We start from the raw sequence: 27,922 nt of genomic DNA, 5'->3' as shown, positions 1-27,922 counted from the left end.
ATTTTAAAGAATCAAAGAGTGAGCCCTGATGTTAAGCAAAACGGCAACGTTGCGGTTGCCCTTAAACCAACACAAGTGAGTTAAAGTGAAAGTGAAAGATTCTGACTTTGCCCACCACATCTAATGTAACACCTGTCAACTAACTAGTGGTTCTGAAAATACATTTAAAACCTTGAGCTTAAAGCAGCACTATGTAACTTTTGGTGTTCTAGCGGTTAATAAACAGAACTGCACACATCCTGCAGAAGAACATTCCAACCGGAGCTACTTCTCTAAGTTTATGTCTTTGGCAATTCACGCAGGTATGTGTTACTCTGCAGCGGTGACGACCCGACCGTTTTGGGATAAAACAGGCACATGGGGCATTTAGTGTTTGCAGTATTATTTTACAGTTATTTTTGAGAGCATCCTTGTAAGTGCACTTCAGGAAACAAACTACAATGAAAAACACCTCCCATACAAACCTTTTGTGACTTGTATCATTATACAGACATTCAACAGCATTCAAAATCACGGTCATCTACTGCAATTCCTGTACTGTAAACGATGAACTCATAACCTACAGCATCTCTGTACACTAGTGTCTCAATAGATCCTCAAACAGCAACAGACTGTCATCTCTGTGAACAGGAAGACTGTAGAGAGACCCCCAGTAAAGATAAAAAAGAAAAAAAAATTGTATATGGCATAATATTTTTTTTTACTGTGGGAAAAATTATATCACAACGCCACACCAAAAACAGAAGACTGAAAATAGAACAATACATGTGCTTGATGTTAACATCCTATCCATATATACATGTTCTATCATTCACAAGGAGATTTTTTTAGTTTCATTCCATGGCCACCATAAAATATATTTCTTGTCCGAGCAGCTCCCTTTAATGGCTTCTTGTGTTAGGGATGAGGAGACGCACCATAAATCTGAAAAATAAAAATAAAAATGCCCAAAATAAAAACTTCAACATAATAGAATAAATATAAAATATATACATTACAAAGTTAGGAGTCAGTAAGATTTCTTAAAATGTTTTTTAGGCTTTTCCTAAGGTCAGTTAATAACAGTAATAATGAGAAATATTACTACAATTTAAAATAACTTTTTAATTTTAATATATTATAAAATGTAATTTATTCCTGTGATGTAAAGCTGAAGTTTTAGCATCATTCCTCCAGTCTTCAGTGTCACATGATCCTTCAGAAATCATTCTAATGTGCTGATTTGCTGCTCAAAAAACATTTAGCTTTATTATCAATGTTGAAAACAGTTGTGCCGCTTAATATTTTTGGAAACCGTGATACTACTATTTATTCAGAACTCCGAATCAAGAACAGCATTTATTTGAAATACAAATCTTAACATTATAAATAATTTTCTGATCAATTTACTGCATCCTCGCTAAATAAAAGTATTCATTTCTTTAAAAAAACAATCATACTGAACCCAGACCTTTGAATTGTAGTATAATAAAAATAGAAATTAAACTTCAAAGAGGTTTGTAAATATACTGACGTACGATCTATAGGTTTCTGCTCTTTGTGGAAGACGATGGCACCACATCTGAGCTCAGTTTACCGGGCAGCTTCTCTGTGGCTGATGAATCTTGTACTGACTGTTTCTGGGACACAAAACCAGAATTTTAAGTATGCAAACCAAGTATAAAATCCTTTCATGCAAGCACGTGGTTGAGAAATAGGAAAGTTGCTTTGTGGCAGTGCACCACCATGTGGACAATAGGAGTAATGATCAATTCTGTATGCTGTAAATGCAAAGCCTTTGAATAATAGACCAGCCACAGTACTTAAACAATGCAAGCTGTCCACCAGGTTTTAAGGGAATATGAATATAAACAGCCATGTGCTTGTGTGCTTGTGATTCAGCCGATGAAAGTGTCACTGATTGGGATTTTTCGTTTGAGCTTGTGTTTCTCCATGCTGCTGTTCATGAGTCAAAGCTACAGTATAAGAAACAAATTCATGCATTTAATTTCCAAATACAACCTACCTTTGGTTTAGACTTTGGTTTTGCACCCTTTCCCTGTAATCACATAGAGACCCCTGATATAAACCGGTTTGAACCAGTATGAAGGGTCTGGGCGAAAAACCTGGTGCTCTTTCAGAATCAGCATGCACAGATTTATCCTACTTTTTATTATCTCCCTTGCCTTTTTATTCAAATATTTGACTTCAAAATAATAATATGTGAAAGTCAAATGTGGTTTTTACCTTTGGTTTGCTGTCTTTAGCTTTGGGGTCAGTCAGGTTGGGAATCACTTTTTCCGCCAGCTCGTCGAAAACTGGACCTGATGCCTGGAAACACAGACAGATAAAAAAAATTAAACACAGAATTTGTGTGAAGAATTTAGAGGGATGTTACTTTCACAGGTTTGTTTGTGGTACCTTAAATGTTGGCGGTTGTGGTTCAGGGGTGAAGCGTTGGGCGTCAGGTGCTGAGGGCTTCACGGGCGGTACTGCACAAAAATCACTAGACAGCATGTCAAGGGCCGTTGTGTCATCGATTGACGTCTGAGAGATGAACAGACAGACAGTCAAATGTCTACAATGATTCTTAATGATCAAAATGACAGAAATGCAGTTTTTGGTTTTATTGACGTTATTAAAGGGTTAGTTCACCCAAAAATGCAAATTCTGTTATTAATTACACACCCTTGTGTTGTTCGAAACCCGTAAGACCTTCGTTCATCTTCGGAACACGATTTAAGATATTTTTGATGAAATCTGAGGGCTCTCTGACCCTCCCATAGACAGCAAGGTAACTTCCACGTTCAAGGTCCAGAAAAGTACCAAGATGATCGACAAAGTAGTCCGTGTGACATCAGTGGTTCAACTGTAAAGTTACGAAGCTACGAGAATACTTTTTTGCGCAAAGAAAACAAAAATAACGACTTTATACCACATTTTCGTCTCTACTGTTAGTTACCTTGCTGTCTATGGGAGGGTCAGAGAGCCCTCAGATTTCATCAAAAATATCTTAAATTGTGTTCCGAAGATGAACGAAGGTCTTACGGGTTTGGAACAACACAAGGGTGAGTAATTAATGACAGAATTGTCATTTTTGGGTGAACTAACCCTTTAATAAATTGTAAAATGGTACATATAAATCTGCATTAAAAAACTACCTGCTTTGGTTTGACGTCTTTCTGCTTTGCTGCTACAAACACCTGTGGTGAAGACCGAAGAATAAGTGGAAAATTTGTCACATTTTAGTTGTAAGTATTTCTAAATTAAATCCACTGGTACGGAAACATGAAGGAGAAGGAAAAGTCACCTTGCTGTCTTCCTCTGTGAACCGATGATCAGGTGGAAGGGTGTCGTCTCTCTCACCTGGTTTACTCACTCTTTCCTCCACTATATTCTTTTCCTGTGGTGGGAGGAAAGATGGTGAGAACATCAGGATCCAGTATTGTCATAGTTTAGTTTACATGACTATTTTCACCTTCCCTTTAGGTAAAGTTAAACTGATTTTGCTGCTGTGCCTTTAAGCAGGGTATGTAAACATATGTAAATATTCGCATGTGAAATTAGCATCTTTGCCAAACAAATGATTAGGACACTTGCTTAAAATGAACTTCAGACAGTTTTTCCTAATATTGGTATGCTTTGGAAGGATATGCAGAGTGGCAGGCGCCACACAATAGCAAGAAGCACAAGGTTTGGTGGTTATTCTCAGAGTTAAACTGATTTTGCTGCTGTGCCTTTAAGCAGGGTATGTAAACATATGTAAATATTCGCATGTGAAATTAGCATCTTTGCCAAACAAATGATTAGGACACTTGCTTAAAATGAACTTCAGACAGTTTTTCCTAATATTGGTATGCTTTGGAAGGATATGCAGAGTGACAGGCGCCACACAATAGCAAGAAGCACAAGGTTTGGTGGTTATTCTCACATTTTAAGGTGTTTTTAATTTCAGCTTAAATTTCGATAAATGGTTAAAACATGGTTACTAATGGTCATTAAAAGGGGTGGTACCTTAACGACATCTTTAGGTGGGACAGGGGCAGGCTCAGGGGCTCCTTTAATGTCTGCTAAAGTGTCTGAGAGGGCATCCATAGCTGATGAGGTACCTTCTGACAACTTAAACAAACAGTAGAAGAGAAAGTCAGTATAGAAGGAAAGTGTGAAAATGTATAATATGTATAAACATGGATAAATTAGACATTTACCTGTCTGCCAGCATGTGGGGGGCCAGAGACGGCAGACTGAACTTTAGATGCAGAAGAAGGAGCGACAAAATCACCTGCAAGAGCATCTAAAGCAAAATCGGAAGCAGAATCTGAAGGCTAAGGAGCAGAGTGAGAAAAGAGACGAGAGAGGTTTAAATAAACATGGAGATGATATTGAGATTAAACATATACTACGATACAAAAGTTTGGGGTCAGTAAAATGTTTTTTTAAAAGAAAATTCAGAGATAAATTCAAATAATTCAGCAAGGATGCATTTAATTGACCAAAAGTGTCAGTAAAGCATTTATAATGTCACAAAATATTTATATTTCAAATAAATACTGTTCTTTTGAACTTTCTACTCATCAAGAATCCTGGAAAAAAAATGTATCACAGTTTCCAAAAAAAACAAAAACTATTAAGCAGCACAACCGTTTTCAACATTGATGATAATAATAAAAATGTTTCTTCAGCACCAATTGAACACAGAGGTTTCAAATATATTAAAACGGAACACATTTAAAATTGTAATTAAATTTCACAATGTAATTGTATTTGCTGTATTATCATCAAATAAATGCAGCCTTGGTGAGTATAAGAGACTTCTTTAAAAAAAAAAAAACGGTAGTTAAAGTTTTTAAACAGTAGTGTACAGACATTTATTCTCATTGCTGTGTTGGATACACAACTGACATATTATACAGATTTAATTTGTGATGATTGTTTCTAATGTGGACATCCATGAATCTCACCTTAGCAGGAGACTTAGAGGCAGGACAGATGGGGGTCTTGGCAGCCGATGCCACAGAGGGGGTTGTAAAACCGCCAGACAGAAAATCCATAGCTTCAGTAGTGTCTAAGGAGGGCTGTGACACAAGAAACATCCACCAATCAAATCACAGAATCCAGCAACAGTGACCAATCATCACACACATCCATGAGACTTTCTGAAAGACAACCAGTGTCACACTATGTTGAAGACTATGACAGCGTTATTACCTCTTTCTCAGGAGGAGGATATTTCTTGAGCTCTTCCTCTGAGAATCTGTAATCTGGTGGGAGTGTATCTTCTCTCTCTCCAACACGAACTCCCTTTTTTGATGTCACATCTTTCTCCTGCTCAAAAAACATTCAGTTATTTAAAAAAATCACCAAGGAATGTACCAATGACATCTATGCCACATTTACATTTGTAAATTAAAAACATAAGAAGTATAGGATTATTACATGAACGATGTCTTTGGGTTTGAGTTCAGGTTCTTTTTTGGGTGGCTCTGGTTTACCCAGTGTGTCACCCAGAGCACTGAGAGCGTCCTACACAAATGAGAGAGCAGGACAGAAAAAAAGAGCGATATTAAAAATCTGTAGGGTCCAAAAAGATGAACATCAATTCTAATATTAAAACACAATAAATACAATTGATATGCTTAATATGACCAATGTCATGTATTTGTGTGATTTCTGTGAATATATTTTTGTCCAGTATTTGCAATACCTCATTTGTCTGTGGTGTTTGCGGAGGGCCTGGTGGAACAGTTTTAGGAGCACTCGAAGAAACCTACAGGAATAGAACAGAATAGAAAAATCATCTTCTGAGTAAAAACAAATACAGGAGATACTGGACATAAAGTACAATAATAGCACAGATAAGAATCGAGCAATAAACCGACCTTAGGCACAGACTGTGCGGGAACCACAAAATCACCTGCCAGAACATCCAGTGCTGATAATTCATCCACTTTAGGCTAAAAGAAGATTAGAAAGACAGAAAACATCTTAATCTGTGCAGGAGAAACATTACCACAATTTGCATTTGGAGAATGCATTATTACAAAGCATTCTGGAATACTTGGTTAATTGCTGCATTCCATCTTCAAATATATTTCTATCATGTACGATACTGTACTATTGATCCTTTTCTCAAATGTCTCTCGTATCACTCCACGGTCACGTTCTTATCCCGTAATAAAGCAATTTCAAATCAAATCAATATTTCATGTCCAGTTATTAATTTGGTAAGTAGCCAAAAGTGATATAATGTAGAGTCAGCCAGTCATTATCTCAAAATAAACACAGACAGTAAAAGCCCTCTATTACTGTCCTACCTTGGGAACATACAGAAGAAACAAATTCATACAGGTTTGGAACAACTTATGGGTGAGTAAATGATGACTTTCATTTGTGTGTGAACTATCCCTTTAACAACAGGAAGACAACAAATGGTTACAAACAACAGCAGAGAAACAGCTTTCCTAACTTGGGAACATCTTTAGCTTTCTCAGGAACCCCAGCAGGTTTCTTGGATTCCTGATTGAATAATTAAACAACTGTTTGAATGTGTACTAATGTTATGTTGTTAATGAAAGCTATTTTAAAATAACTACTTTGTGGGGGAACGATGGTGTGGTGAAGTAATGGTGGTTTGAACAACATTTGGCTACAAACGGCACAGAAACAGCTTTCCTACCTTAGGAACGTCTTTAGTCTTTTCAGGAACCGCTTCAGGTTTCTTCTTTTCCTGATTAAACAAATTAACAGTTTAACTGAATGTACATTATAAGCATTAAATCATGTAATACTGTTCTTATACTGTCTCATTTGAATGAAAATTATTATAAATTATTACCTGTGAAGGAGGAACAGGAGCCTTAACCACCGGTGCTGCTGCAGGCTCTGTGAAACCTCCAGAAAGAAAGTCCAGTGCATCATCTGCGTTTATTGAGGGCTGAGAAAGACATCCACCAATCAGAACACAGCATCCAGTGACAGCAGCCAATCACAACACAATCACAACTCATTTTTGCTCACACAAGCCAAAATTCTAAATAGATGAAAGTGTCTTGACATGTGGCCAAGTATGAAATTAGTGCTCTGCATTTAACCCATCCAAAGTGCACACACACAGCAGTGAACACACACCCGGAGCAGTGGGCAGCCATTTATGCTGCGGCGACCGGGGAGCAGTTGGAGGTTCGGTGCCTTGCTCAAGGGCACCTCAGTCATGGTATTGAAGGTGGTAGAGAGCGCTGTACATTCACTCCCCCCACCTACAATCCCTGCCAGTACGAGACTCGAACCCGCAACCTTAGGGTTACGAGTCCGACTCTCTAACCATTAGGCCACTACTTCCCCAAAAATGTAAAGTATTAAATAAGAATGAACATTAATAGAAGACATTGAATACAATATGCAAAAATATCAAATTAATGTCGGACCTCTTTCTTAGGAGGAGGATATTTCATGAGCTCTTCCTCTGAGAATCTGTAACCTGGTGGGAGTGTGTCTTCTCTCTCCCCAACACGAACACCCTTCTCTGATATCTGTTTCTTCTCCTGCTCAAAAACATGTAAAACTATTTAAAAAACATATAGAAAACTAGTAATAGTACTTCAGCAGATGCAGCTACTTGCACCTAATTTTTACATGCTACCTTAAAAAAAAATAAAAATACTTGGTGAGTATAAGAGACTTCTTTTAAAAAAAAAAAAACGGTAGTTAAAGTTTTTAAACAGTAGTGTACAGACATTTATTCTCATTGCTGTGTTGGATACACAACTGACATATTAAACAGATTTAATTTGTGATGATTGTTTCTAATGTGGACATCCATGAATCTCACCTTAGCAGGAGACTTAGAGGCAGGACAGATGGGGGTCTTGGCAGCCGATGCCACAGAGGGGGTTGTAAAACCGCCAGACAGAAAATCCATAGCTTCAGTAGTGTCTAAGGAGGGCTGTGACACAAGAAACATCCACCAATCAAATCACAGAATCCAGCAACAGTGACCAATCATCACACACATCCATGAGACTTTCTGAAAGACAACCAGTGTCACACTATGTTGAAGACTATGACAGCGTTATTACCTCTTTCTCAGGAGGAGGATATTTCTTGAGCTCTTCCTCTGAGAATCTGTAATCTGGTGGGAGTGTATCTTCTCTCTCTCCAACACGAACTCCCTTTTTTGATGTCACATCTTTCTCCTGCTCAAAAAACATTCAGTTATTTAAAAAAATCACCAAGGAATGTACCAATGACATCTATGCCACATTTACATTTGTAAATTAAAAACATAAGAAGTATAGGATTATTACATGAACGATGTCTTTGGGTTTGAGTTCAGGTTCTTTTTTGGGTGGCTCTGGTTTACCCAGTGTGTCACCCAGAGCACTGAGAGCGTCCTACACAAATGAGAGAGCAGGACAGAAAAAAAGAGCGATATTAAAAATCTGTAGGGTCCAAAAAGATGAACATCAATTCTAATATTAAAACACAATAAATACAATTGATATGCTTAATATGACCAATGTCATGTATTTGTGTGATTTCTGTGAATATATTTTTGTCCAGTATTTGCAATACCTCATTTGTCTGTGGTGTTTGCGGAGGGCCTGGTGGAACAGTTTTAGGAGCACTCGAAGAAACCTACAGGAATAGAACAGAATAGAAAAATCATCTTCTGAGTAAAAACAAATACAGGAGATACTGGACATAAAGTACAATAATAGCACAGATAAGAATCGAGCAATAAACCGACCTTAGGCACAGACTGTGCGGGAACCACAAAATCACCTGCCAGAACATCCAGTGCTGATAATTCATCCACTTTAGGCTAAAAGAAGATTAGAAAGACAGAAAACATCTTAATCTGTGCAGGAGAAACATTACCACAATTTGCATTTGGAGAATGCATTATTACAAAGCATTCTGGAATACTTGGTTAATTGCTGCATTCCATCTTCAAATATATTTCTATCATGTACGATACTGTACTATTGATCCTTTTCTCAAATGTCTCTCGTATCACTCCACGGTCACGTTCTTATCCCGTAATAAAGCAATTTCAAATCAAATCAATATTTCATGTCCAGTTATTAATTTGGTAAGTAGCCAAAAGTGATATAATGTAGAGTCAGCCAGTCATTATCTCAAAATAAACACAGACAGTAAAAGCCCTCTATTACTGTCCTACCTTGGGAACATACAGAAGAAACAAATTCATACAGGTTTGGAACAACTTATGGGTGAGTAAATGATGACTTTCATTTGTGTGTGAACTATCCCTTTAACAACAGGAAGACAACAAATGGTTACAAACAACAGCAGAGAAACAGCTTTCCTAACTTGGGAACATCTTTAGCTTTCTCAGGAACCCCAGCAGGTTTCTTGGATTCCTGATTGAATAATTAAACAACTGTTTGAATGTGTACTAATGTTATGTTGTTAATGAAAGCTATTTTAAAATAACTACTTTGTGGGGGAACGATGGTGTGGTGAAGTAATGGTGGTTTGAACAACATTTGGCTACAAACGGCACAGAAACAGCTTTCCTACCTTAGGAACGTCTTTAGTCTTTTCAGGAACCGCTTCAGGTTTCTTCTTTTCCTGATTAAACAAATTAACAGTTTAACTGAATGTACATTATAAGCATTAAATCATGTAATACTGTTCTTATACTGTCTCATTTGAATGAAAATTATTATAAATTATTACCTGTGAAGGAGGAACAGGAGCCTTAACCACCGGTGCTGCTGCAGGCTCTGTGAAACCTCCAGAAAGAAAGTCCAGTGCATCATCTGCGTTTATTGAGGGCTGAGAAAGACATCCACCAATCAGAACACAGCATCCAGTGACAGCAGCCAATCACAACACAATCACAACTCATTTTTGCTCACACAAGCCAAAATTCTAAATAGATGAAAGTGTCTTGACATGTGGCCAAGTATGAAATTAGTGCTCTGCATTTAACCCATCCAAAGTGCACACACACAGCAGTGAACACACACCCGGAGCAGTGGGCAGCCTTGAAAACCCCTAAATTAAGCAAATACATAGCAAACTGTTGTCAAGATACTCACAACATCTGTCTTCTTAGGAGCAGGTGGAGCTGAAGACACAAACCCAGCTGCGAGGGAGTCCAGCGCCTCGGATGTGCTTATTGGCTTTTAGAAAACATTAAACAATCATATGTGAATAAAAATAATCAAACAAAATTGTGCACAAAAAACTAATAATGTAATTCTAGGAAAGACCATAAGAGGGAGCCCCAAGCCCAATTTTGGGGGAATAACAAACAGCATGTGCCCTGGGCAGGAAAAGTACAGACACACCCTGTGCATACCAACAGCTAGACATTAATAACACACTGCTTTTACATGCTAACAACCACCAGCTGAATAAGCTGAGCTCTCTATGAACAATCAGGGCAAAACAATCGGAAAAGCTGTACCAAATACTGAGACGGTGATCATAATATTCTGAGAACTGAATGGTGGGCGAAGGGTGTTTACATAAAACTTGTATTACATAATGAGTAGAATACAGCACAGGTTAGATGAGTGTGCTTGTATGTGCTGATTGGGCAACAATGTGCAGAAAGTGAATGAGTGATGGCTTGGTGTTTGCTTCTGTTTGCTAGCCAACACCCTTAGAACAAGCTAAATATTTGGCACTAAAATACAGATAGAAAGAGACATGAAAAGTAATGGTTAAGACGTGAGTGATTATCAGTGAGATGTCAAATATCTCACAAACAAGTCATACGTGACAGTATGACTGAGTGTAACTGTAATCAATGGGCCTTGTTCACTAAAAGTGTATGCAAATGTTTTCAAACAGAAATAATGATTCAAAGTTCATACTGATTATTTATTCCATACTGATAAGTTCATATTTCATTCTAAATTTAAGGAAAACAGAAATATATAAAATATTTTATTAAACAGGAACATAACAATAATACTACTACTAATAAAGAAAATATACAGTTAATTTAAAATAATAAAAACAACTGACAGACTCCTAGTGGCCTTATAATGGAATTAGTTTTTTGTTAAATATATATACATATTATTTGAAAGCAAATAACCATGCAGCAATATAATAATTGTTTACAAACATTGTATGCATTATAGATTGATGTGGGATAAATCATGCATAAAACAGAGCCTGTATTTGGCATATACATATTCCCTAAAATTGCCCATATAAAAACCATGGTTTGGGTGTGTACTCATTTAAAATAATCCAAATGAATCAACATTACATTGAAGGTAAGAACAAATATATATGTAACTTTATGCACAAAACAAATGCATTGTTAGAGCATGAGGCCAAGGAAGACCAGGAGAATGCAGTGAGAAAGAGACCGTAATAAAAAGGTGCAGAATGCTAATGTGGTGTTGGGAAGTAGGCAAGCAAACACTGGAGACTTTAAAAGTGTGTGTGTGAACTACAAGAATGCGAGTCACATGATTAGAAATGGTCTAAAAACAACACACCGAGCACACTGACAGTAAAAGGCCTCCACAGTTCTCCTACCTTGGGAACTTCTTTAGGCTTCTCAGGAACTCCAGCAGGTGTTTTCTTTTCCTGAATGGACAAATTAACAATATTTAGACTCAAAGCCGACTAAAACAGTGACTGAAAATTGACTGAAACACATGCGTAAAAAAAAACAATGCTTTGAATTAGATAGAAACAATGAAAACAGACACTAAAGGTCCTTCACACATCAGTAAGCTAAATTAGATAGAAACAATGAAAACAGCCTCTAAAAGACGTTCAAACATCAGTAAGCTATCATTAAAAAGGCGGAGGCATTATGAAGAGGGAAACAAAACAGAAATGTGAGGAGAGAGAAGGAATGAATGTCCGAAGGAACAGTTCACCCCCCAAAAAAACCCAATATGGCTTCAGAAGAATTGTCATATAGCACACAAGCCCTTCTTTAGACTACTTTTCTGTCCATTTTGAAGCTTAAAAGCCTCAATCTCCATTAATTGTAATTGCATGGAAAAGAACAATTAGCATATTCTTCAAAATCCTTATTTTGTGTTGCATGGAAGAAAGCAAATCATCCGAGAAAAGGTTAACAATTTGTGTGATCTCCAACTGACCAGATCTGCTCGTCTGTATCCGGGCGGCAATGTGTCATCTCTCTCACCACAGATAACACCCTTCTCTTCCTTTACATTTGGCTGAGACATGCAATACACTCCATTAGAATACACACACGTGTAGCAAGACACAGGCTGTTAAATAATCAACATTCACAAACACATGCTAACTGCTTAAGTTTTACACATCACTCAAATATCTACACTCATGCAGTACCTCTTTGACCTCTGGTCCAGTGAATGCTGGGACTTTTGGTGCCACAGGTTGTGATGATGGTAAAGTGCCAGACAGGGCATCAAACGGATCTACATCCTACACACACACACACACACACACACACACACACACATAAAAATAAACTCAGTGGGATGTTTTTAACACACACAGTATCTGATAATCACACAACAGAAACCACAAAGATGAAGTCAGCATGTAAACTCACCTCCGTACCGACTTTAGCTCCTGAAGGACCCACTTCCACTTGCACCTGCAGCACAAAGCAAAATAACTTTTTATTATATTCCATACTGACATATCTGGACTGCACTACCCTACTTAATCATTCCCAGGTATCACACATATTTTTCATTGGGGGGATTTTTCAGGACAATTCCATTCACAAGTTTCGGTTTGTTTTTTAAATGTTTTTGAAAGAAGCCTCTCATGCTTACATTAATCAAAAATACAGTTAAATATTAAAAACTGTAAAATATGTTTAAAAATGTCATACTACTGTTTTCTATTATATTTTAAAATAACATTCATGTGATGTAAAGCTGACTTTTCTGCAGCCATTACGCCAGTCTTCAGTGTCACATGATCCTTCAGAAATCATTCTAATATGCTGATTTGCTGCTCAAGAAACATTTCTGATTATTATCACAGTTGGAAACATTGTGGAAATGATTCAACTTTTTTCAGGATTCTTTAATGAATAGAAAGTTAAAAATAACTTTGTGTGACAATGTCTTTACTGTCAAGATTTTGTGACATGATACTGTCACTTTTGATCAATTTATAGCATACTTGTATATAAAAAAACAACTAAGGATTTCCCCCAAAAAGCCCTTTTAAAATACAATAAGATACACTTTCTTTTCAAGCACAAATGTCTCACATTTGCACCTTTAGCAGGGTAAAATAACAACGCTGATGTAATTTTGGTGCATTCCTGATGATCCTTTGTCATTCCATTAATAAAGTACCTTTTGAGCACTTGTCTGCTTTTGAGCACCAGCCGGGGCTGAGGGCTTCCCAACAGCCAGATCCACTTTAGCAGGTCCCAGTTTGGATGCGGGAATGGTTGTACTCTATCAGGAGCATACGCACCACATATTCGAACATTAACACCAAGATTATAAACAAAACTGAGCAACTGTGCAGCCAACGCAAACACAGAGAGTGAAGGAATAGAAAGATAAGACCTCTGTCTTATCTTTTCAGGAGGGCAATGATGCAACTCCTCACAAATTTGTGAAAGATGAGAGTGGTGATCAGAGAATGAGACATTGCTGAGGTGGGACAATCCATCAAAAGAGAATTCTTGAAGTAAAAGCAGCAATAACTGGCATGCAGAAGACAATATCACAAAAGTGGCATGTCGATGAAATCTTGTTTGCAGAAGAAGATGGACAAGAGTAGCCAAAACGCCATGGAATGCTGTGCATTGGTGTACCTGGGCCTTATCTTTCAGAGGGTCTGTGGGCTTCACTCCTGTTGTTCCAGCAGGTCCAGTCCCAGAGCTCACAATTGGGACTTTAGCAGACGGTGCAGGTGTGGGTTTCAAGACCGTGGCCTGCAATCAGCATGCAGGAGTAAGACAGGAATACAGCGAATATTCAAGATGCACTTTAAGTATGAATACGAAATGAGATGGATGGACAAAACTAAATGAAGGTGGTTTGCAGATGGGGTTTAATTTCGAAATGGCAGAGGAGAGAGACCCAAAAAGTCATGAATGTGTTTAACGTTGAGACCCAAAGAACAAATCCCAAAAACACCATCTTCAGTAGACAGAAGTTTGTGGAACAAACAGTCCTACAGATGTTTTCCAAATGTTGTGGAAATGGAAACAGCCCAAAAGTGTTGTTAGTGTTTACCAAAAATGTTAACCAAGAATGAAAGCAAGTTAGGAAAGAAAGTCAAAAAGGTTTTTAAGAAAAGGCAGCGGCCCTAATGAAACCCAGTGTGAGGAAGGTGTAAATAAGCCCGTAATCTGATCAAATCCAGCAGACGGATGGTGTCTACCTGTGGCGTGACTTGAGAAGGTCCTTTCTTAGTGGTGATGAAGCCTCCACCGCCTGCAGCTCTCGCAGAAGATGCTCCTGAAGGAGCTGCAGGTGTGGTGCCAGGTTTGACAGTCACAGCTGCTGTAGACGATTGCGTAGGTCCTTTCTACAATGCAGATGTGAAAATGGCAACCATATATCATGTTTAGAGCATTTCTTGTTGAGAGAAAGTCTATAGGATCATGACAGATTATTAAATGTGCCAGAATGGCATCAACTATAGTCTTGCAGAACACTTTCTCTGGGCAGATCTTTATTTGTATAGGAACGTGAACATGACCTTTATTTTTATAAGGTATAGAACTTGTTAACCAGGGAGTTTTGGTACCAAATCAAAAGCAAACTCCAGCTGTAACTAGATTCAGGAAAGTGAGTCATAGGGTAGACACTCCTCATGGGAGACACCATGTCCTGCCACAACCAAATATCCCAACATGCTCTGTCCAACAGATAACCACGAGAAAAATGAAAAGAACATTTATGTTTACAATCAAAAAGTCTCAATAAGCAACCAACATAGTCCTCTAAGAGTCCATACAAATGCAAGAGGAGTATATAAAGACTTCTTTGTCTTTTTATCTTGTTGCAGTGATTTTTTTCTGTCCTCTCGTAGATTTTAATGGTGCTGGTTGTTAAATCAAGCGTCTCGACAACAACCCACAACAACCTCGTATTGTGGCAGTGACTTTTGCACTGGCAAGAGGCCTTTAGTTTTTCTTCAGGTTTTTCCACAAAAAAGCTTGTTTCACATATTATTGCTAAAATGTCTTAAGTTTCTTTTCCTCCCTTTTTATCTTCAGGGTTCCCATACCTTTACACCAATGGTTTTCCATGATGTTCCATGACTACTGGAGCATTAAAAAAATTAAAGCATTAAAAAAAATACTTACTAAATAAATAAATACTTAATACTTATATACTATATATCTTATTGAGAATTATTTTTTAGATGAAAGATCTTGCAGCTGAGCACATCTAAAATTTCCTGATGTTTCTGAAAGAAAGAGAAACTCTGTATTTTTCCCCGGTAGAGGAATCAACTCAAATTATTTATAAAGTCTATCTATACTATCAATTCAAGCTAGTTCATACTACACATACTGCAATTTATGCCGATATTGTAATTTAAACTGTTTAATCTTATTATTAGGTATATACACATTATCATAGCTAAGAATATAGACTTGAGGACAGGCAACAATGTAGCTTTCCACGTTCTTAAAGGAACAGCATTAAACACTTTATCTGAAAGACGGAAGACTTTTCCCAGTTCTCCGTTCAGCTACAACGCCACACCTCTTTAAAAACACAGTAGCGTTCCTCACAGAATAGACACCTGAATACTTCCAAGAAGGAAAAAGCAGACAACTATCTACATCCAGTGGAGATGCGATGGGTCGATAAAGTTGTAGAGTGCAATATATTTTTTTTGTGGAATACGAGTCTTTCCATCAGACAAATAAATGAGATCATGTGAATAAATGGAGTAAATGAGAGAACGACTGAAAACAATGAAGGATTTTACCTCATATTGTGCAGGCTTCCCTGTGGAGACCTGAGATGTTGGGGTGGGTGTGACCTGCTGAGACTGCAAAAACAGAGACAGAAAGTTGAGTGTTTGAGAAAACGTAATGCATTTACATTATTATGAAAAGCATTATTGCTGCCATCAATAAATAACTATGGAACCCATCACTATCCCTGACCTTCTCGCTACACTAAAAACAGCCAGAATCACATGCAAATCATGAGTTTAGTTTGAAACATGAGGTCATGCTGAATCAGACAGGAGAAACCCATGAATGCATTATCAAACACACTTAAACGTGTGTGCATACTTTCATATGCGAGCAAAATTGTACTAAATGCAAAGTGTAAAGTGGATTTCTAATCAGATGCATCATTATTAATAGATACAAATCAATATTTCGTTGAACACTGACGCAATAACAATCCTAAAAATGACTTGCTGTAACAACTAAGGAGAACAGTAGCTCTACCAGTTCACAAACTGCATCTTAAACAAGGGCTTCTACCAGGCAAGACCTTTAACTACCATAATCATGGCAACCACTTCTAGCCATTCATGGTATGTGGTCCTCTCTAAACATTTGCTGTTAACACCAAACCGCCACCTCTCTCTCAAATGGACCATGAGTGTCAATGGTCCACTTGAGAGATAGGTGGCGGTAATGCACTTATAAGTCTGCGATCCGCCGTAAAGCAAGAAGAAGACGCGTCACGTGCCGGCTGTTGAACGCGCTCAGGACAGTTCGGACATTGCGGTGAAAATCAGAGGTAAAAAACTATATAAATACCATTCAGTTTCTTGCACAGACTGATCGTTTCGTGTCTTTACACATCAATGTATCGTCACAAGGGTTTAATTTGGTTTTGTTTGTGTATGTTTTTTTGACTCTCAAAGCCGTGATTCCCATCCACTTGCATTATAAGACTGACAGACAGCAACGGTTTGACTTAAAAATCTTCGTTTGTGTTCTACTGAAGAAACAAAGTCACCTACATCTTGGATGCCCTGGGGGTAAGCAGATAAACATCAAATTTTCATTTCTGGGTGAACTATCCCTTTAAGGATGAAATGGTGACAGCTCATGGCTCGTTTATCTACTGGCCTTTACGTTTTCTAAATTTTTCTTCCACCCAGTCAGTTTGTGAACATAGCATCAAGGAGCACCCAACATATAGATGAACTGCTTCGATGTTCCCTGAAGTGTTCTGACAAGCTCAGCAGGTTTTAGGTTATTTACTGAATGAGGGTGGATTGTTGATGATGAAATACAAAGAACCAGAGGTAACGACACAGGTAAATACTCAATAAAAGCTCTTTCATTAAAATCGGAGTTTTTTGCCAATCCAGCAAGTGATTAGTGATGGGATGTTTTGTCGATCACTTAATTTCTATTTATATGAGTGTTGCACTGAACAGCCCCACCCATTGTGAAATCTCATTGGTCTAAAATTGAATTCCACATAACTCTACATTAAACTTGTATCTTTTTGTTTGTGTCACTTTGTCCTACATGACCAACTTGACTCACAGAAAACATGCTACATGTTTGTCATGGCAGGTCAGAAGAATTAAAAAGAATATATATATATATATAAATTAAAGATCACTATTTTTTAAAGACTATTCTGTCCTTTTACTTTCTTCTCGTTCTTCATTTTATTAGATGTAATCATTACAATAAATAAATAAATCTGATTAATGAGACAAGAACAACATTTTTTTTATTAATATTTATTTCCAATTTTATATTATTGAAATAATATTATCATTAATACTACTAATAATAATAATAATAAAAACAAAGCATCAAGCGTTATACAGTCTTAATGTTTTTAACATTTATTGGACAATTATTTAACAATACATGAAAAATTTTAATAGTAATAATAATTATTTGTATTAGTATTTTTATACTATTATTAGCATAAAATTATTCTTGTAATATTCACATTATTATAATCATTACTAGAATTTTCATTACCATTGTAATTATTAGAATAATAATTGCTGTTGTTGTTAATATTTTTTAACACTGACAGACAAGAAGGATTGGAAATTATAAGAAATGAGGGGAAATGGGACAGGAAAATGAAACAAGCCGGACACAAACTCTCCAGATCACACATCAGAGCAAATGTGCTAACCACAAGGTTGCAATTTCTACCAAATCTTTAAATGAAAAGAAAGGGCTTACAGAATTGTCATTCAGGAAGCCTTGAAGCTCAAGTCCTTGCAATTGTACTGATATTTGACCGTCAAAGACACTGTGCAAGGGCCTTTAGTGTACATCAACACACTGTGTTCTTTCTCTGCGCCACTAAATAAAGATGCATGAGCAACAACGATAATAAAAGCACTGGCTCTGAGCATATGGACGGCATTAGAAAAAACTCTTGAAAGTATTATTTAGGAAATACTTGGCTGATACCATAATAACCCAACCCACTCAACAACAATACAACAAAAAAAGGTGGAGAGTTACTGTGAGTACATGAATTGAATGAGCATGGGTGTAGAGCTAAATGTTGCGTGCAAGAAACCACCTAGATACATGATTTTTAGTCAGGTAAACACTATGCATGCTCAGCAATTAAAAAAAACAAAGCATTACGGGTAAATTTGTATGTAAACACAGGGCAGGTTCCATTTAAAAGGACAATGTGTGCAGAAGCACTGAAATGAATTTGATGCTGACTCAGTGCACTTAAAATAGAAGTAAACATTCTACAGATCTCAATGTAACCACAACAGATGATCCTCCAAATAATGACAGAGTCAGCAATTTAAATATTTTTTCTATTAAATGTTATGATTAAAATATTCTAGGGTGGGTTTTGCTGATGTCACTGACACAGACTATGTGCCAACACCCCAAAATAGGCCCAAACGCACACGTGATTCAGACCAGCCTAAATGACAAGCTCACACTGTTATCTCAATATCATGATGGTCACAATTCCTGAAGTACAATCTAACTATCACAGACAGATCCTTCACACAACAATATCTGTGCACATTTAGCAGAACAGTCCAAGTTTGACAACTCCTCCCAGAAACCACGACTTGCTAGCAGGCGTTAGCGAATGTTAACAAAGGAAATAGCAACACGGGTTAGGTACAAACCACACAGGTCTTCTCCAACCTGTTCTAGTCTCCGAGCCACTGCCCTCTTCTAATTCAACCATACTGAAGAAGCATGTTTGGTGGAGTCACACATTGAATCTGAATCTGTAGACACACCCTTTTAGCATAACAACTGGAGATTTGTGAATATAAGTAAGCTACGTTAGCATTGATTCTTACATCCCAATAACTTCCTCAACAGCACAACTAAACAGAAAAAAATCTGCGGTTTATAGGTCTTTTGTCACTAGTTACCTCATTGTTTACGGTTTAATCATGACTAATGTACATCTCCACCCAAATTACCACAAAAGTACACTCATAAATGCTCTGTAGTTACAGAAAGTTAATCTATTGTGTGACGTCCTAAGTTTTTCATTCGAAACGTTTGTTTAAGAACTGCTATTAGGTAACTGCTATGACGACAACACTTCTGTATTATGACAACTAAGATGTAATGACGGTATGACGTTAGCATTGAGGTTTAAGGATGGGCAGGTTTTACTGGCTTCAGTAGCGCACAGATTAGCATGACACAGGGCAGATTGTAATTCAAGACCAACTAGTTAAGTGACTGCAATCAATTCTGGGGCTACAGAATTTATGCAAATATGATGAATTATGTAAGATTCTGACTGATGATGACTTAAATTTTGGCTTTTACATTACAAATGCCATAACTTTATAATGAGGTAGCATCCTGGATGTGGAAAATGACTTCAAGTTGCTACTTGCAAGCAATCAATTATGCACTTCAAGTATGTACTAAATGGCCAGCAGCAAAGTATAGGCTAAATGTAATGGTGAATTGTATACTATAGTAGAAGAACTGAGGAAAATTCAATGCAGTATATTTGTTTAACCTGTTCTGTAAATGCCATAACTGCATTCCTCCCTGATAGCACACGTACATCTTGGAGACGTCTATTTGACATCTGCATTTACATCTGCAAGACGCAGCGTGCTTGTTGCATTACAAAATGAATAATTAATAATAATTGGTTATCCAGCTATGCTTCCAGACATGAAATATTACCCCTTGCCATGAGCAAAGGTCAAAATGGAAGGCCACAAAGTATGTAAATGGCATACTGAGGTCACAAACATCTCAAAAAATGTGAGCATAGTGACAGACAGCTCTCATTCTGACATGTAAAATTGCTTAAACCTTCTAAACCTAAAATCAATGCAGTAAACAACCGTAAACTTAGTAACCAGCTGTTTAAACAATTTCCTGATACTTGTTTAGATGAAGCCTGCTCAGACATTATAGTAAGAAATAGACTGAGGCCTTTTCTGTCTCTCAGACAACAATGAAACAAGCAGTTTCTTGCGTGCCAAAAGCACTGTAATCGTTTCCACAAACTGCAGTGCAGTTGGCACAATCTTCAGCTATAGGCAGGTACAGCGGCAGGAAACCACAGACAGAAATGCAAGAGCTGTAGATACGTACCATCTGTAACAAAACCGAGTGTCCTGTTTCACTTTTGCCTGTAATCCAATCTAAAAGAGAGTCACTTCAATTTCCCTCGGCCTGATATATATAAAATATACCCCTTATGCACACAAACAAGTATATACTAACAGAAACACGCCCAGCAGTGAAGCCAGAAGCCTTAAACTCCTCCCACTCCACCAGCTTCAACAGCTGATGCCCCGCCCTCGAGTGTAGAAGTGTTCTGATTGGTCGAGAGTGAAGGGGTGCCGCCCATCTGCACAGCGAGCCAGGAAAAATAAACACAAGACTGTTTCCACACAACTAAGGAAGTTGGAGTTGGGGTGGTGGTTATAGGTTTCAAAGATAGGCTGCCTGCAGTGGTTTGAAGGGGTCTGGGCCGGTCTGGACTGATAAGAAGTTGTACGTGTTTCTATAGAGGCCGGTGAAGAAAAAAGATGCAGTGCAAACCTTCCCGTTCATACCCGTCAGGCTGGGTGTGTCTGGTACACTCACTGCTCAGGAATCTGAACTGCACAACCTACCATCAGCCCAGAGGAAGAGAGAAACAGCATCACATGCATGTCAATCCGCCACACCCAGAGCATGGAAAAAGAACAGAGAGAGAGAGCGAGAGAGAGAGAGAGAGAGAGAGAGAGAGAGAATCAGTTAATGCACATAAGAAAAAAAGGCAGAGGACAAAAAACAACTGGGTGAGTCATAAGCCCTGCTTTACATGGAAGCTCGGACTTGCTGCAGAATTGGAGCCAGCGCTTATGTAATAAGCGCGCAGTTACGTAGCCGCTGCACACTTTGACTCACTGCCTTCATATACACTCCTACTGGTAAAACAAAAGGCTTAACTGGCTTGTTTGTTCAGACAGGATTCCATTTTGACTACAAACCCCAAACAGGGCAAAACCAAGCACACTTTTAGGGTAGAAGAGCACCCTCTGGTGTACACATTGGGTGTACAATGTCAAACAAAAAGTTGATCAATGAGAATACTATGAAAATAAGACAACTTTAACCCTCCCAGATGACAAAAATAGGTGGTTGTGTAATGATTTGATAAATAAAATAAAATAATAAAATAAAATGAATTTTAAAACATGAAGTGTTTTAGCCATATTTTACATATATAAAATTAACACTATATATATATTTTATTTTAATACACTAAATATATAAGATCTTATATCAAACAAATTTGAGATGTATTCTATTATAATATATATATATATATATACATATTATCTAATATAAATCAAGGTAAAAACAAAATGAAAAATAAAATAGGATTTAAATGTTTGTTAAAAAGTTTATTATTGTGTGTGTATAGATTTATTAGGGCTGTCATTTTAATGCGTTAACTTCATTAGTTATGAAAAATAACACCATTAAAATATTGACTGTTGGCAAATATGATACAGGGTAACAACTTTCTTTTACACACCATAAAAGTAGGGATTTTGAAGACTGTTTGTAACTAAGCTTTAATTGCATGAACAAAAACCACTAAGATGTTTCTCAAATTATCGTCTTTTATATTCCATAGTTTATGTTAGGCTGTTGCAGCCGAAACATTTGTGTGTAATAAATTTGATGTTGAATCAAATCAAATATTTATTTCTAAAGCTACTATTTGTAATGTCCACTTGATACTTTCTCATTTAACACAATAATGGCATTCAATTATCTTTTGTGGGTAACTTCACAGCCAAATTTAATTCGCGATTAATTAGATTGGTACTGTGGTAATTAGATCAATCATGTAATCGACTGACAGCCCTAATATATACATAAGTAAAAACAGTAAAAACATAAGATGCAGGGGAAGTAGAGCTAGACAGGAAATTGGAGGGAGAGGCTGACGACAAAGGACGGTCTTGAAATTGCTTCCCCGGCAGCACAACAGCTGTCATAAGTATTTCCATATATAATTACCATTATGCCCAAAAATGTAATTACTATGGTTTTTCTGTGTTACTCTATACTTTTATGGTAATACAGCAGCACATTTTGCACAACTTAAATGCTTGTGCAATCTCACATAAAGCTTTTGTCCAGGTGACAAAGCTCACACATCAGTCACAGTGGGTGCAGCTGGGTGGAGATTTTGAGATTCACACTGTGCTTATCACAAAACTCCAACATACACCCTAAATCTGTATTTGTTATCATGCGAGTGCTGGAATGCAGTTGCATTCCACAGAGCCACTTCTGAGGCAGGGGACCTTTGAATGAAACCAAATAAGGAAAACAGGAAAGAACCATTGACCAAACGCAACATAGTGCAGTGCTTGAGTTTAGTATCCTAAACAACCAGATTAGATTTCTTTACCGTCCATCTGTTTAAAGTCAACGCAAACTGTCAATTCATCCTGTTTTACTTCTATAATATAATGCATCACCAAAAGAAATAGGAATTATCTGGGTTTTTTTAGAGATCATTTCAGCATGGAGAGGTGTGTGAATTGTGCACATGAAGCAGGCTTCTGCAGGACAAGTGAGTGACTAAACAGGAGAGTTGCATAGCAACCCTTATCGGTTAATAATTGAGTCTGTCATCAGAGTCCCACCCAGACACAGAGGTCAAGATGTGGCGGTGATGAAATCTAGGAATCTCAGAAGGCCAGAGAGTCTATGTATGTGCAATTCAAGTTCTGCAGGCTTAGAACAGACAGTCTGAATAGAAAACATTCGAAAACAAACCAGGTTCTGTGAACGAACGCTCTACACAACTTGGAGGTCGCTCTATTAAAACACTGCTCTGTTTGTTTGAGCGGTCCTTGACTTCTAATATAGCTGTAGAAAGCCATCCATTAACATCCCCATTCATCTCAATGGCAATTAAAACATGATTTCCATGATAACTGCGGTGCTGTCATTTAGAGCTTGTAGCACTAATTATAGATTTTATGATAGAGACATGTGCAGTTTGTCAGTTCAGTTTGTGCAAAAAGTGCAGTTTTTGTCTTGTGATGACATATTTGAAACAGTTTGGGAGGGACATCAAATGGCTTGTCCTTTTTTAGCCGATAAAAATAGCTAATAGTCTTTACTTTAGATCACAAGATCAATATTTTGGTCAGTTTTTCCAAAAAATAAACACTACATTTTAAATAATGATGGACTAAAATCCACACAAGTCCCATTTTGATTTAATGTGGTAAGTAATGCACTTTCTTTCAATCATGGCTTTCCTTTTGTGGTCTGGGTGGCCATAAAAGTTGGAAACACTTTTACTGGCTGAAGATAAGACAGGCCCAAAAGTACACAAAAGAAGTTTAATGTCGTAATAGCAATACCTTTGGACTGACTGCAAGAAGGCAAGTAGAATATCTCACACACATGCATGCATATGTACATGCATGCCAACGTATATAAACACGGTTGACTCACAGCTCTTTAAAAATCTGATGTTTTAAACACACAAGTTGTGACACTGATGACGAAATAACCTCCTAATCTGGTTGAGTCAGCACATTAAGATGCATAAAATAAATAAATAAACTAAAATTAAATAAATTCTATATTAAATGTATTAAAATAAAAAATAGAGATTTGTTAATCATTTTGAGACGCCAAATCTGACAACATCGCTGTCTCTTTCAGCTTTTCACACTTCCAGATAATCTAAACATTTGAAGTATTAATGACTTTGAAAGTGACTGAAGGTACTCCTGACGTCCTGCGCAGCAATGTGTCTATATTTAGTAGTTTGTTCTCCATGTGGTTTGTTGACTGAGTTTCAGAGTCCAAGAGTCAGGCATCTGAATTCAGTTTGCTGTCTGTCGCTTATTCAAGCATAACACCTCAAAAAACAAGTTCTGTTCCAAAATCTAGTAAACTGCCTTTTTGTCTACTGCCTGCTACAAAAATAGCATCCTGACGTGAAGCACACAGAGACTGAGTTGACAATCAGCATGCTGCATGTACAAAGAAATACTAAATTAGATTAGATAATTATAGAAATATTTGTATTTTATTTCTTTCAGTCATCATAAATGAATTTAGTTAGGGTTTGCTTTCTCCACAAATGGCAGTGCATGTGCCGATGCTTTAGAATTTGGCCAAAATTAGGTAGCTACATCTTTTTAGGGAGCACATTGATGTCTAACACAATTATGATGCCATAAAATGTTGCCTAGGGAGGTAACTCACTAGGATTTGGAACAGAGCTTTGGTGAAAGGTAAAAAATAGAGCTCTTGTTGCTCAAGTGTGTACAGCTCATGATGTATGACATCATGTTTGCACAATGATTAGGCAATTAACACAGTAATGTTTTTGATTCAGTCTGTGATCATGCTCAGAACATGCGGGAATCTCCTATATGGACTCAAGGGCACAGCCTACCAGGCCAGATGTTTAACCTCTAAAAGACAGACAGCACAAATACTTGTTTGCATTAAAGATGAAGCTTTTGCATAAAGACAATGTTCTGTATTAAGTCGACAGCTGAGAAATCTAACAGTCCATCTCTGAGACAACCTGCTGTACAAAAATACCCTCTCATGCTGAATCTGCACACCTACATACTCAAACGTACAGAAATAGTTGTGTGTGCTATTGGAACTGCAAGCTGATGGAACACATGTTCACATCAATAGTGCGTCACTAACTGAGTGCACAAACCACTGTAGATCAATACACTACACTGTTACAATACACTCAAATCACTTGACAACAGAATTAATGCTTATAAATACCCCAACACAGAGAAGTGTTGCAACTGTATTTCTAATTGAATGTTCTCCATGTGGTTCGTTGAATTATTTTTTGTCCAAGAGTTCAGTTTGATGTCACTTATTCGAGCATAATGCCTCAAAAAAACAAAATCTAGCCTTAATTTGAGATTTTCTATTCATACCAACCATTAAATTGCAGATTTAAATAAATAAATGAATAATAAAACTACAAATCAATCATTTTAAATGCTACAAGTGAATTTAGGCATCACAACATAATGTACAAAGATTAACTTTAAGATGATGGCAAAGGTAATATATATGTAAAAAAAAGAGCATACACAATAAAATACCTGATTTCAACAAATGCACAACCAGTGTTGACAGATATTGATACATTTAAATGCCTGTAATATCAACCAATCTCCAAATGGTTCTGATTGTGCATCCCTATATAAAACACTAAACTGTTTTAAAATGTATGGGTTACATGCACTATATGATAATTATACCTATATACGGTACTCATATGTTGCTTAACCTGGAAATGGATAACAACAGATACCAAGACTTGCCTTGAAGCTTTTAAAAAGCTCCAAATAGTTTGACATCAGTCACACTTTTTTTTTTTTTACCATTATCTTTGCTAAATTCTTAAATTTTTAATGCTTTGTTTTAGTTGATGATTATATATTTGATATTAGCTTTTTTTTTTTTTAAACTGTCAAATTCTATTATCATCATTACTGTAAGCTATGAGACATTCAAAATAATTATCAAAATATGTTCTACCAATATAAATGATTCAAATCAATCAAAATAATTGAGTTTTATTATAGTTCATTAAAATCAGGTAATATGACAAAAATCAGGTTAAAATAAATAAACTTCTGAAAAGTTATAGTATGTGCTTGTGTATGCACTATATACAACTATATAACTTAATGTCTCAATAGGATTTTTTGTTACATTTTTTAAAATCTGTATGTAAATTTACAATACACATTCTCCACAGTGAAAGTGAGCCAGTGTCTTCCTTCGGGCCATTAACATCATAGCTGATGCTGAACCAGGCTGACATGTTGCACTGTCGGAATGAGCAGCAGTTGGATAGCAGCCCACTGAACAACATTGGCTAACATCAGCCACATATCAGAGAGCTCTGCTCATGCTCAAAATGACACAGCTCCCCATGACATCTGCATAACACCAGTTTTAGGTTGCAGGAAGCAAACTGGTGATATTAGCATCAAGAATGACAGTAGGAAAATGTATCAAAAGCAAAAGTAAAAAACAAAGAAGGCAATATCAAGCAATATGTTCAACTAAAACAAACCATATGGTATTTTGAATTACTTTTAAGACAGAATCATTGCAAATTCTGCAAAAATCATACACTCTTAAATACATACACTATGAAAATTAAAGGTTCCAAAAGTTTTTTTTTCTGCTGCATTGCCATAGAAGAACCATTTTGGGTTCCCAAAAGAACCTTTCAGTCATCATTTCTTAAAAGAACCATTTTTTAAAGTCCAAGAACATTTTAAAATCTAAAGAATCCTTAGCCAATCCAATAGAGTCCAATATAACCAAAGGTGCAAATAGATAACCTTTATTTTTAAGAGAGTAGAAACATTAATAGTCAAATGAATCACATTGCTCTTTTAAAAAACACACCCAGAAATGCTATCGACAAACAATACTGTGCATTGCAACACCTGGATTTGTCATAATATTGCCAGTAAAACAGATAACAGAGACTGAAGTCCTTGGTAGCTGCAGCTTTATTTAAGTGCTAAAAGTCCCTATAGTTCCACTTTTTGTAAAACATTTCCTCACACATTCCAGCACTCCTCCCTCGGACGGTTGCTGGGACCAAAGCCAAGACCTCCTGATCTGCACAAACTCAGGCTCACATTTAAAAGCCCATGATCATATCCTCACACTGCCAAGTCAGTCACTGCACCTCAAACACGATACTAAACAAACCCATGCACACACAATACTCTGAGACCTCAATACGATTATGTCCAGTAAGCGACACCTGTTGCTCTACAGCGACGTCCTGCAGGGCCGGTTGGTCCCGCGTGCCGCGGATCCAGCTGAAGATCTGGCCCATGTCTACCGGTGCTGAGTGTGTGACGCCGTCTATGTGGCTCTGCTGTGTCTGCTTTCTGAGCTACAGCATGTTCCAGGCACAGGGAGCAGGGGGAGGGGCCAGGGGAGTGGTTAGGGCAAATGGGCGGGGCTATGTCACTTTACTGGAGGCAGAATAAAAAAGAGGGAGGGAAGGAGGAATGGCTAAATAGGGAAGCATGTGGAATTTATACCTCCTGACAAGACGTCTGACACTTTTAAAGCAGGGATAGTCAGGGCGTATGTGAATGTTCACACGGTATGATCCAAAGTTAAACGTTTATGGTTAGTTTTATGGTGCATTTCAAAGATGTGCATACAGAGACTAAAATTCTTGAACCAACAAAACAAACTAATTGAAACAGAGGTGCGGTAACTTATAATTCATAGTAGCATGTGACAAAAGTGATTGTAGTGAGAAAAGTAAACTTCCTGTGCTTTATTAGTGCATCTCTTGCCAAGTGAGACTATGTTAAAGACATTGTCGACTCGACCCAAAGAGAGAATTCCACGTCATCTCATGTCCTTCCAACCCTGTCTGATTTCCATCTGTGCAACACAAAAGAAGATATTTTTTACAATGTTGGTAACCAAACTATTTCGCTTCTCATTAACTTCCATATATTTGTC

The 27,922-nt window shown here is 37.2% G+C and overlaps 1 protein-coding gene across 1 annotated transcript; it reads right to left on the bottom strand.

Annotated features, from left to right (window-relative positions):
* Positions 1-369: 369 nt before the first annotated feature.
* Positions 370-27,338, bottom strand: LOC107600883 (calpastatin-like). The gene is made up of 34 exons (XM_016292861.1): positions 27,171-27,338; positions 15,901-15,963; positions 14,335-14,481; positions 13,763-13,882; positions 13,293-13,397; positions 12,530-12,574; positions 12,304-12,399; positions 12,087-12,167; positions 11,509-11,559; positions 10,047-10,130; positions 9,682-9,810; positions 9,523-9,573; positions 9,312-9,362; positions 8,726-8,800; positions 8,551-8,613; positions 8,283-8,369; positions 7,404-7,520; positions 6,815-6,913; positions 6,656-6,706; positions 6,445-6,495; positions 5,859-5,933; positions 5,684-5,746; positions 5,416-5,502; positions 5,188-5,304; positions 4,941-5,054; positions 4,188-4,304; positions 3,994-4,098; positions 3,290-3,382; positions 3,141-3,182; positions 2,401-2,526; positions 2,227-2,310; positions 2,006-2,038; positions 1,518-1,619; positions 370-924 (listed from the first exon to the last, which is right to left on the bottom strand). The coding sequence occupies exons 1-33, from the start codon at positions 27,273-27,275 to the stop codon at positions 1,521-1,523; spliced, it is 2,826 nt and encodes a 941-aa protein (XP_016148347.1). The 5' UTR covers positions 27,276-27,338; the 3' UTR covers positions 370-924; positions 1,518-1,520.
* Between the last annotated feature and the right edge of the window lie 584 nt (positions 27,339-27,922).

Source organism: Sinocyclocheilus grahami, unplaced genomic scaffold (genome assembly GCF_001515645.1).
Source record: "Sinocyclocheilus grahami isolate Dianchi unplaced genomic scaffold, SAMN03320097.WGS_v1.1 scaffold294.1, whole genome shotgun sequence".
In the NCBI taxonomy this organism is placed as follows: Eukaryota; Metazoa; Chordata; class Actinopteri; order Cypriniformes; family Cyprinidae; genus Sinocyclocheilus; species Sinocyclocheilus grahami.
This window is presented reverse-complemented; position numbering and strand designations above follow the sequence as displayed.